Source organism: Euprymna scolopes, chromosome 6 (assembly GCF_053919585.1).
Source record: "Euprymna scolopes isolate OS-2025 chromosome 6, ASM5391958v1, whole genome shotgun sequence".
Lineage (NCBI taxonomy): Eukaryota > Metazoa > Mollusca > Cephalopoda > Sepiida > Sepiolidae > Euprymna > Euprymna scolopes.
Genome location: NC_136487.1, coordinates 101412818 through 101425069, shown reverse-complemented (window position 1 = coordinate 101425069; position 12252 = coordinate 101412818). Strand labels below are relative to the sequence as shown.

The 12252-nt window shown below is 41.8% G+C and overlaps 1 protein-coding gene across 1 annotated transcript; it reads left to right on the top strand.

Moving 5' to 3' along the window:
- Positions 1-9964: 9964 nt before the first annotated feature.
- Positions 9965-10288, top strand: LOC145278213 (uncharacterized). The gene has a single exon (XM_080130501.1). It carries the CDS (start codon positions 9965-9967, stop codon positions 10286-10288), a length of 324 nt encoding a protein of 107 aa, XP_079986627.1.
- The last annotated feature ends 1964 nt before the right edge of the window (positions 10289-12252 follow it).

The window sequence follows — 12252 nt, the reverse complement described above, 5'->3', positions numbered from 1 at the left end:
AGGAAATCACGGGAACTGGTACTGAGTTTGGAGCATTGATTTTTAATCCAAAAGATTGTAAATGTTGGAATACTTCAGTTATATTGACTAAGTGTTCTTCATGTGAGGATCTTGTGATCTGGATATTGTCAATTTAAGCAAAGACGAAGGGTAGTCTGTGAAGAACTTCATTGATGAATTTTTGGAATGCCTGGGCGGCATTATGCAGTCCAAAAGGTCGGCGGGTGAATTTGAATAGTCTTAAAGGAGTGCAAATCAGTTTTGGGAATGTCTTCCTCTGTGGTGGGTCTTTCGTTACTCAGGTCAACAACTGACCTTTGGCTTTGGTTGTGATCGTCTACCGGGACACCTCACATGAATTCTCAGTGTCTCTGTGTTGAATTCTGCTGAAAAGCAAAAACAAAGCTTGCATGCACTGGAATGACAAGACAGACAAAATAAGGTTCTAGCTACTAAACTTTAATTTCATAAAAGTTACAGATTTTTACATATGTACATCGTTCAGTTACCAAAAACATTTTAAGTCCCACAAATCTTATTCTTTTGCTCACTGGATGGATGGTCAGGATAGATGGAGAGGGGCATAGTGTTGGTTTTTGGAAGCTTATTCCTTTTTGAGATTCAGCGCAACCTGTTAATTTCGAGCGGGTATTGGCTTTTTATAGAGGGGTCACAGGGTGGTTCGGTCAATCCATTCAACCAATCAGCGTTCAATATGTTTTTGTGGAATTTCAGACTCAAATTGCATGTGTGCAATACGACCAGAGTTTTGTAATCTGAAACCAAAAATGAAATCATTTTCACATGACTTCAAGGGGTCAAAACCTATCATTCAGGGAGCTAATCTGAATGGGTATTCTCCAGGTTAACCAGTACAAATCTCGTTAAACAATAAAATATATATGTTTTTTTTCAAGTACAAGCATACCACTTTTGATACTGCCATTGTCCGGGATTCAATTTACATTCTACAGACAATCTTAGCATATTTGCTCGGTCTTCCTCAGGTCCCAGGGGGGTCTCAACCTCCCAATGGGGAGCAAATCGCTCCCTCAAGACGGTGACGTCACATCCCCCCCCCTTAGGCATATTGCTTTGCATAGAACCAATAGTTCATATCTCAACATGCCGCTCTGCCCTTCTCACAGCTCGCCACCAGGTTTCTCATGCCTCTTCTCTCCATCGTTGGTTTACCTGTCAAGAAAAAAATAACATATACAGTCTGATAGCCACCCTCCAACAAGGGTTCTCCCCTTTTTTCCATACAAAAGTTCATAAGAAGACTGGATTAAAGAAAATCAAAAGTTCATTGGAAGTAATAAAATTCAGAAGTCAACAGTCCCATTCAGGGTAATTAAGTCTCTTTTCTTTTCATCAGCTAAATCTGACCCCCAAGATCGCCATGGGCATGGAATATGTGCCTACATTAAGGATGGCTTCCCGTGTGGCAGGGATATCTCTAGAGAAGATCCTAATTTACCCTATATGTGCTTCAGGGTTGCACTTGCTAACACCACTGCATTTATATTTGCCCTCTATAGGCCCCACAACAGCGGAGTTACTATCTTTAAGAGCATATCTGAGAAAATTGACCACATACTGTCTTCACATCCCTCGGCTAACATTCACATATGTGGTGATTTCAACGTCCATAACGTGGAATGGCTGACCCAATCAAATAAGACAGATGACGAGGGAAGGTTTTGTCATGATTTTGCCATTGCTTATGACCTCACTCAGATTGTTCGCGAGCCCACCCGTGTGCCCGATACACCCGGTCAATATGCAAGCCTCTTAGACCTGTTTCTCTCAACTGCCCCTGAGCTATGTTCATGTTCTGTTCATTCTCCTCTAGGATCCTCCGACCACTCCGTCGTATCAGTTAAGATAAAAACGAAATGTAAGAAGCCCCCAGACGTACCCCTCCACCGTACTGTATACCGATACTCTATGGCTGACTGGGATAGCTTCCGTACATTCATATCTGATTTACCTCTGCACTCCATGTTTAAGAAGGATGTGTCCTCTATAGTATCAGATCTGACTGAATGATTAATTGTAGGCATAGACCAATTCATACCATCTAAAAAATTTCAACAAAAACCTAACAGCCAGCCATGGTTCTCCCCAGAATGTGCTGCTGCTATCGCGCACAGAAATCACTTTTTCCATAGCTACCAACGTAATAGGTGCACTGAAACTAAAGCTGCTTTCAGGTCTGCCAGCAACCACTGTAAAAGAGTAATCAAAAATGCAAGAGAGCTATATGCCCAATCTGTTAAATCCAAGGTAGCTGATCAGCGGCTTGGATCCCACCAGTTTTGGCAAATAACAAATAAAATCCTGAACAGAAGTGTGCGTTCTATACCAACCATTATCAATGGACCAGAGGTCATCTCGTCAGCGTCAGACAAGGCCAAACTATTTGCAAAGAACTTTGCAGCTAATTCTACCCTATGCGACGAAGGCCATCAACTCCCCATATTTCCTCCTATAACACAGAACAAGCTAGGTAACATACAAATATCCGTGCAGGAGGTCGCCAAACTAATAAAGAACCTAGATTCCAGTAAAGCAACTGGCCCTGATGTGCGTTCTATCCCAACCATTAGCAATGAACCAGAAGTCATCTCATCAGCATCAGACAAGGCCAAACTATTTGCCAAGAACTTTGCAGCTAATTCTACCTTATGTGACAAAGGCCATCAACTCCCCATATTTCATCCTATAACACAGAACACGCTAGGTAACATACAAATATCCGTGCATGAGGTCGCCAAGCTAATAAAGAACCTTGATTCCAGTAAAGTAACTGGCCCTGACAACCTTCCAATTATAGTGTTAAAAAAGCTTCAACCAGAACTTGCTCCCATACTTACAAAACTATTTAAGCGCTGCCTTAAGGAGAAGTGCTTTCCGACTCCCTGGAAGACCTCTTCAGTTTGCCCTATATTTAAGAATTCAGGTGATAAGTCATCTCCCTCTCAATACAGACCTATAAGTCTCCTGTGTGTTATGAGTAAGTTGCTGGAATCCATATTAAATAGAGAAATAATCAACCACCTCGGCAGGAATAACCTTCTTAGTGACACACAATATGGGTTCCACTCTGCAAGATCTACCGCAGATGTGCTGACGGTTATATCCCACAGGATAAGTGAATCTCTTGACAAAGGCTTCCTTTCTAGGGCAATTGCTCTTGACATATCAAAGGCCTTTGACAAGGTATGGCATAAGATTTCCAGCTACGGTATAACTGGAAATGTTTTCTCAATCATTAAATCATTTCTCTCCAATAGGCTCATAAGAGTAGTGGTCGATGGACAAAAATCGGAGGCCTGCAATATAAATGCTGGAGTCCCCTAGGGGTCAATCCTGGGCCCAACTCTCTTCCTGATCTACATCAATGACCTCCCTAAACACATACTTAAATCATTCGTTGACATCTATGCTGATGACACAACCATCTACGGCAACACATCAAAGGCTGTAAATGACAAAGTTCTCTCTAATTTTCTCTCCTCTGATCTCGAGCGCGTGGTTCAGTGGGGGAAGATGTGGCTGGTTACCTTTAATGCATCTAAAACCAAACTCCTATCTTTACATCATCAACGCTCTGATCCCCAGCTGGCATCAATTGTGATGGATGGCTCTCGTCTGGGTGAGGCTCCGTGTTTTGACAAGCTTCTGGGTTTGACCTTTACTCCTGATCTGAAATGGAACACGTACATCAAGTCTGTTGCCAAGGTCGCTGGAAAGATGGTGGGATCCTTCTACCACTCGAGAAGATATCTCACTACTGATGCAATTCTCTATCTATATAAAAGCCAAGTACGTCCAAGGATGGAATACTGTTGCCATATCTGGGCAGGAGCTGCTAAAAACAGCCTATCCTGCCTTGACAGAGTACAAAATAGACTTCGTGGCTTAGTGGGGGATGCCCTTTTCTCTACCCTGCAACCTCTCTCCCACAGAAGAGACGTTGCGAGCCTGTCCTTGTTTTATCATTATTTCCATGGCAGATGCTCGTCTGAACTCCAATCTCTGGTCCCCCTTTGCCAATCTTTCATGAAAAACACCCGTCTGGCTGAATCCACTGTGAAAAATTTCCCCCACTCTATATCTGTGCCTAAATCAAAACGCGAATTCCATGAACAAAGCTTCTTTCTTAGAACTGCACACCTGTGGAACTCTGTTCCGTCTGCCTGCTTCCCACCGGACTACAACTTGGATATCTTCAAGTAAAATGTTAACAAATTCCTAATGAACCGCCCCCTTAAGTAAACACTTAATCGAATCTCGACACAAACGTACTGTACTTACAATAACCCTTATCCCTGAGTGGCTTGATAAGTGGTGATCACTGTGTAAAAAAAAAAAAAAAAAAAAAAAAAAAAATCATGCATTATGAAAGTGTTTGTTTGTCGTTTTTGTTTTTTTCACAATTTACAATAACTAAAAAAAAAAAAACACCATTTATAAATGTCACTCACAGGTTTTTTTTTTCAGTTCGTAAATCCTGTATTTCTTAATCATTAACTTATTGAAAATTGTCATTTTTTTTAAACTCAGAAGAGTCATCTCCCCTGTTTAAAAAAAGTTTTGTTTTTTTTCAAATTAGCACTCGGATTTTTCTCAAGGGTCTACAAGAGTTATTTCCCCTTTCTCATTTTTTTTTTTTCAGAAATTCAGTCACAATTTATAAGATATTTTTTTTTTTTTATTAATAGCACAGCCTCTTCATAGAAGGTATACAACCCTAATCAGGGTACTAAAGGACCCACTTTTTATTGAGCTAGGAAGGATTTCTTTCACCTTAACCAGTTGCAGTTGAGACTTCACCTTATAATTCACTGTTCAGCATCTTCTAAGAATTTTGTTGAGTTGAGGACTTTTTCTCACCTCATTCAAGCAGCCATTGGGATTTCTTTTGATGATTCACAGCTCGGTGTCCTGCAAGTATTTTGATAAAACAGAGAGAAAAGAAAAGAGAAATCTTTGAGTCATCTTTCAGTTCCTCTGGATCTCAGCATCGGAAAGGTTTTCGGGATGCACATCAGTTTCGTTTATGTCAGCATCAGGAATTGCATTCTCTGGAATCACAGGCAGTTTCGGACCAGAGTCTCTCTTGCGATCTGTGCAACCAGCCTCGAGATGCTTATCGCCTCGTTTTCTCCTCATATTCGTTCTTTTTACACACCATATAATCGCCACCAACAACACACATACCATTACTAGCATGCTCACTCCTGCTCCTGTAATCACTACCTTATGAAGTCTATTCCTAGATTCCGTATTCTCCAGACCGTCTAATCGGGTCTGCAATTCATTCAAATCTATTTGTCTAACTCCTCCTAGAGCTTTTGATAACCTAAGTCAGGTACACGGCAGTGATCGATGGAGCAAGGGATCCCAGAGGTTAGTAAGGTTATTCAATTGGACATTCGCTCACTCTACCTCAGGTGCTTTTAACAAATACCATTCCTTAACTTGATAATACGCAGGTAACCCTATGCTCTTTCCCTGGGCTTCATGCCCCCTGTCCAGTTCTACCATAGTTAAAGCTCCAAGAGTTTTAATATTCAGGTATACCATTCTACTCCCCCAAATATCTCTTATATCAATTAACGCAGCTATGACCGACAGCCATCGATCTCCCTGACTGTCCTCCAGGCGGAGCATTCATCAATGCCATTTTCACCTAACAACAAGCAGAGCGAACGTGGTGCTCAGGCCACCGAGGGTCAACAATTTGTGATCTTGCTCACACCAGGATCCACTTCGTGTCACACAATCTTCTCCTTTTGCCGGCTACCACTCGCCGCTCCGCTATCAGACTATCTCTCCTGGTCTCAACGGATACATCAGCTTGATCACGCCGATCCCCGGAACAAAGTGAGGAAATTTCCACCCGTCAGTACACAACTATTTACAAAAAGTTAAGTACCCTTTGTCACAGGCTGTTCAAACAACCAGTTCACTTTCCATAGAATTAATCCGTACCCTCCTGGACAATTAACATAAACACTGGAAGCCAAACACGCCCCCCCCCCAATTCATTGAATTCCTTTCAATATTTCTAAACACATAATTGCGCTATTTGAACAGGCAATTCACTTCCTCTCTCTGTGTGTGACACACTTGTGCAGACAACCAACATAATTAATCTGTCCCCTTATGAATGGTTAATAAAAAAAAAAAACTACAGGGAGGTAGCCACGCCCCCCTCCCCAGCGCCCTCCCAGGCGGCACGTCCAAACAGATCCATGTTCAGAAATGCCCCATGAGATCACGCAATTTCAATTACTGATTTTAACTCCCAAAGTTCAGCTTAAATGCTCCAGAATTCATTTCAACTAATTATGTATATATAAAAAAAAATTAAATACTAAAAATTCGTAATTTTAACAACCTTCACAAGCTGGGTGATTCAAAGAGCACCAATTCCCAGCAAGAAATTCTGTTACTGACTACATACACAATTTACTCGCAAGGAAAAGTCCATCTAAAAAAAAATTTAAATCGCTTTTCGCACTAACTTGGGTGCACTACAATTAATATATTGCCTCGCTCAGTAATACTTATAATTATTTTCAATTAATCCCACTCAATTAGCGGCCTCTTGACTCTTATTTCTTGATAAGAAATCCTTCCTGACTGAGGTAAAATTCTATTTTCTCCTCAAAAGTCAATTTAATCGCCGAATTTAACCTTTCTAATTATTCTCAACTGAATTCAACTAACATCTGCTCGATTTGATATATAAAATCCTTCCAGACCGAGGTAAAAAAAAAACTAGAATATTTTTCAAAAATTAATTCAACTCTCAAAAATAATTATTCTCATTGGAAATCATAAAAGCAAACTCTCATAAGTTTAGTTTTCCAACAACGATTAATATCACTTCATAAAACACAGGTTAATTCAGTTTACAGAAATCAAGATTCACAAAATTTATTAAAATAAGTCTCATTTTTTTTTCGATTTTTTTTTTTTTTTTTTTTTTTTTTTTTCAATTAAATTCAATCACCGTAATTCTCCCTTCACAATTTATATTTAATCATATAATTAAAATCATTATCATCAAGCCAACTCGCTCTCGACATAACTCAGCAAATAGTCACTTTAAAATAAGTTAACAAAACTCTCTCCCCTTGTCTTGACCCATTCTCAAGGCAGGGCACTCCCTTTTCCATTGAGCCCTGCATCTGGTGGGTCATGGGGCCACATATAATCCCATTTCTGAGTTATCGTTTCCCAAGTTACAGACATTCTCTTACAGCTCTCATTTGACCTCAACCACCAGTCCATCAAGGTTATTGTAACTATCTGTTGGTAAGCTCTTATGACATCATTCAGTCAAGCCAATTTTCCAAGCCTCCAGAGATTTTTTTGGACTGCCGGGTCGTCTCTGGAGTGGGTGTTTGTGTGTGTCACCATCTCAGGAAATTATGAAACGTTTATTTGTTAGGTAGTATTCAGTAACAAAGGGATAGTAACCGTTGATGTGAATAATTAAAATGTCTGTTTCGATATTTTGGTCGAAGGTCAGAGGTCACCACTTTTGTTGCGATATGTGTTGCACATTCACCGACATAAATTAATGAAATTGATACCAAGGTAATTTATTTACAACCGTAGACTTTATTTAAAACAAGTAAAGAATATTCATACATTTTTATACAAACAATTTTGGTGAAAGACCATTGTGTGTGTGCTTACGTGCATGTTGTTGATCTCTGCACTTGTATGTGAACTGAGAATAACATATTTTGTTTAATGTGGTTACAGAGTTAATTCAGTGATTGCACAGTTTGTTGTTCATGATTTTTGCACAGTTTAGTTTACTTCTGTAACGCTGTTCGATATGCAGAGATATAGACTAATGTGTCTCCACATTGTTGCGTATAGCTAAACCCCCACCACTGCCCCCACCTGCCCTTTCTATGAACTCTCCGAAAAAGAAGGAAGACTGTCTGTATAAAAAAACATGGTGCTCAATAAAGCTGCTATTACATCCTAACTCCGTGTCGTCTTCACTCTGATATTAACCTGTGGACGTAACATGGTAGCAGCAGTGTTTATGGAATTAATGACATACAAGGAGACCGACAAATCATCAAAGAATGTGTAAGCAGTATTACTTTTGGTTTTAACTTCTGCTATGTTTTTCTTTTATTAATCGGTCGCTCCAGTAATGGCGCCTCGTGGTCCCAGCAGTCTGTTATTTTTACGATCGTTATTATTGATTTCGAGTTGCTGTCGCAAGTGATTCTTGCCCAAACTTTTTTTTTTCCTGCCTCTTTGCATTAATTAACGTTCAAATCAAAACACTTCTGTTTGACGGCGATGTCCGCCGAAGAGAATATGACTGCTGCAAATGATACCGTGTCATTGACTAACGATATGTCCGCCTTACACATAAGGCCACCAGAGCGACTCGTATTTAGTGGAAATAAGGCAGACTCGTGGAAAATATTGCATAAACGATGGTCCAACTACTCGTTATTGACACGTTTGGACCATAAACCACGAGAAATTCAGGTTCAAGAGTGTTGACATATGCAGAGCGGCTGAAATGGCCTCAACCCACAACCAAGGAATGGGACTGGATACAGCCCAGGTAATGAGAGTATATGAAACCAGTCAAATAAAGGAACCCGTCTCCAAAAGAGAATGCCAATTCTGCGGCTACGCACACGTGCCAAAGCGCAACAGATGCCCAGCCCATGGCAAATTATGCCATGCATGTAATGAGAAAGGACATTTTGAATCCAAATGTCCCAACAAAGACAGAAGGATGCGAAAACAGAGACAGAGCACACGGATGTATGGAAGCAAGAAACGTATTGCACCCCCACCACGGGTAAACCAACTTGATACATCCTCAACAGAAGAGGATGAAGAATACACCCACTGGGTAAATGCGATAAAACCCCAGAAAACAAAACAGGCAAAAGATGCCAAGTGCCTTATGGTTTTGAACGAGAAAGAAATTATTTTCCAGATTGACACAGGGGCATCCATTAATACCCTCCCTGAAATGTTTGCAAAAAGGATGCAACCATACAAAGGGGTTTTGTCAATGTGGAATGGGTCTTTGATGAAGCCACTTGGTGTATGCCGAAGAAAGATAAAAAAACCCAAAATGCAGCAAACCTACTCAGTGAAATTTGTAGTGTTTAGGGAGGGAGATGATTGCCAGCCACTGCTTGGCCTGCGGGCAAGCGTACAAATGGGCCTTGTGGAGATAAAGCAGAAGAACTTCCACCATATCGCAGCAGTCAACATAGAGGAAAGCTACAAGGAAGTATTCGATGATCAACTGGGCAAGCTGCCGGGCATTGCCACTCTCCAGCTCAAGCCAGATGCAATACCAACTATAATGCCCAATCGGAGAGTCCCTATAGCTATACGCTCTTAACTGAAGAAGGAGTTAAGTCGACTGACCACATTAGGAGTGATCAGACCAGTAGATAAACCCACTCCATGGGTTAGCGAACTTGTCATAACAAGAAAAAAAAACGGGACAATGAGAATATGCTTGGATCCTCATGAGCTCAACAAAGCACTCATGCGAGAGCACTACACCATACCAATTCCCGAGGACGTCCTTCATGACATGAGAGATGCAAAAGTATTCACAAAAGTGGACCTCTCATCAGGATATTGGCACGTTGAGCTCGATGATGCATCCAGTGACTTGACCACCTTTCAGACATGTTTTGGCCGATATTGCTGGCGTCGGTTACCATTTGGCCTGAACTCTTCAGCCGAGATATTCCAAAGAAAGCTGAATGAACAATTCCATGCATGGAGTTATCGTTGTAGATGACTTGGTAATCTATGGGAAAGACCAAGAAGAACATGACAGACGGCTCCACAAGCTACTCCAGAAATGCCAAACAATAGGAGTTAAACTCAACCCAGAAAAACTGGAGACCGAACTAGACGCGATCACTTTATGGGGCATCGCATCACTAAAGACGGTATTGGAGTCGACCCAGAAAAAGTAAGGGCTATCACTGACATGCCAGCACCAGGAAACATTGGGACTCTCTGCAGATTCCTAGGTATGGCGAACTACATAGGGAAGTTTATTCCCAATCTGGCAACAGTGACAAAACCCCTCCAGAACCTGACTAAAAAAGATGTTCCGTGGTTATGGTCAGATTCCCAACAAGCAGCTTTCGACACTGTCAAAGAAGCAATTGTGAACTCACCCGTCCTTACATACTACGACCCCCACAAGGAGCTGATTCTCGAGAATGATGCATGTATGGGTTAGGAGCAGCACTAATGCACATGGACAAACCAATTGCATTTGCAAGTAGATCACTATCAGATGCCGAACAAAGATATGCACAAATTGAGAAGGAGATGCTGGCAGTTTTATATGGCCTAGAGAAATTTCACCATTACACACATGGAAGAGAAGTAGTAGTTTTGACTGACCACAAGCCGCTTGTCTCAATCAGCAAAAAGCCCTTATCGAAGGCACCAAAACGGCTGCAGAACTTCCTGCTACGGGCTCAGCAATACAACTACACACTACGATATAAACCAGGGAAAGATATCCCATTAGCTGTCGCGAGTACCAACAAGCAAGCCAGAGTTGGAAGAAATAATGTCAGTGAATAATCTGACAATGCAGCTGATACAAGACCACAGGCTCGCAGAGATTCGCCAAAAGACAGTTAAGGACTCCAACATGAGAGCACTGGCAGAAGTAATCGCTAAGGGGTGGCCGCATAATAAGGAAAGTTTACCGAACTCTGTCAAACTGTTTTTTGATTACAGAGATGAACTCACGGTACAAGATGGGCTAGTACTGTGACAAAGAATAGTCATACCACATGCTGTGCGGAGTGAGATGAAATAAAAAGCACATGCTGGCCACCTCGGCATAAATACATGTCTGCGACGAGCGAGGGACCTCATATTTTGGCCAGGAATGTCTAAAGAGATTAAACAATACATCGAAGCCTGTGGCACCTGTGCAACCTATGCAGACCGCCAGCCAGCAGAAGCACAGATCATAGCACCAGTGCCGGAAAGACCTTGGCAACAAGTAGCAGCAGACCTTCTATCATGGGGAGGGAACAACTATCTGATCACAGTAGACAGACATAGCAATTTCTTTGAAATTGACAAACTGGATACGCCCACATCAGAAGCCATGATTGAATGCATGAAAGCGCATTTTGCACGCCATGGAATTCCAGAGGTGCTGACATCCGACAATGGTCCTCAATTTTCGTCTTATGCATTCCGAAGGTTTGCAAGAAAATGGCTATTCATACACAAGACAATATCGCCAGGCAACAGCCAAACAAATGGTGCTGCCAAAGCAGCAGTAAAAATCACCAAACGTCTCTTCTGAAAATGCAAAGCGTCAGGAGAAGATCCATTCCTGGGACTGTTGAACATACGCAATGCACCAACTGAAGGACTAAGTACCAGCTCAGCACAAAAACTCTTTGGTAGAAGGACAAGATCAACAGTACCAGCTGTCGAGTTAAAGCTCAAGCCACTTTACCCACATTCAGCTGATGAAGCATGGAGGAAACAGGAAAGGAGGATTAGGCACCATAAGACTGGGAAAGAGCTAAAAGGCCTCAACATGGGTGATAATGTTCGAGTCCAGCCACCCAGTCCCTACACAAGAGAGTGGAGAGAAGCAACGGTCCGAAAACGAATGACAGGTAGGTCCTATGAAGTGGAAGCAAGAGACGGACAACGATACTGCCGAAACAGGCGATTCCTGCGCAAAACGCCTGAGTCAAAACATTCCTTCCCAGGACACCATCAAACAACACACACAGCTGATGATCACCCTCAGTCTCAAATACAGCCTGACCATCCCATATCACAAAGAGAAAGGATTGCACAGGAAAATGAGCCGACTGAAGAAAACGTTTGTGTAAGGAATGACAGCCAACAAGTGACCACGCGTTCAGGACGCATTGTTCGAAAACCTGCATGCTACAACGAATGAACAATTCACCCTCCCTCATGTGGCCATTTAAGACCCTGTCCCTATCCCTTCCACCTTAGAGAAAAACAAAATAAACAAACCCCCTCTCCAACGGGGGGAGATGTTGCGTATAGCTAAACCCCCACCACTGCCCCTACCTGCCCTTTCTATGAACTCTCCGAAAAAGAAGGAAGACTGTCTGTATGAAAAAACATGGCGCTCAATAAAGCTGCTATTACATCCTAACTCCGTGTCGTCTTCACTCTGATATTAAC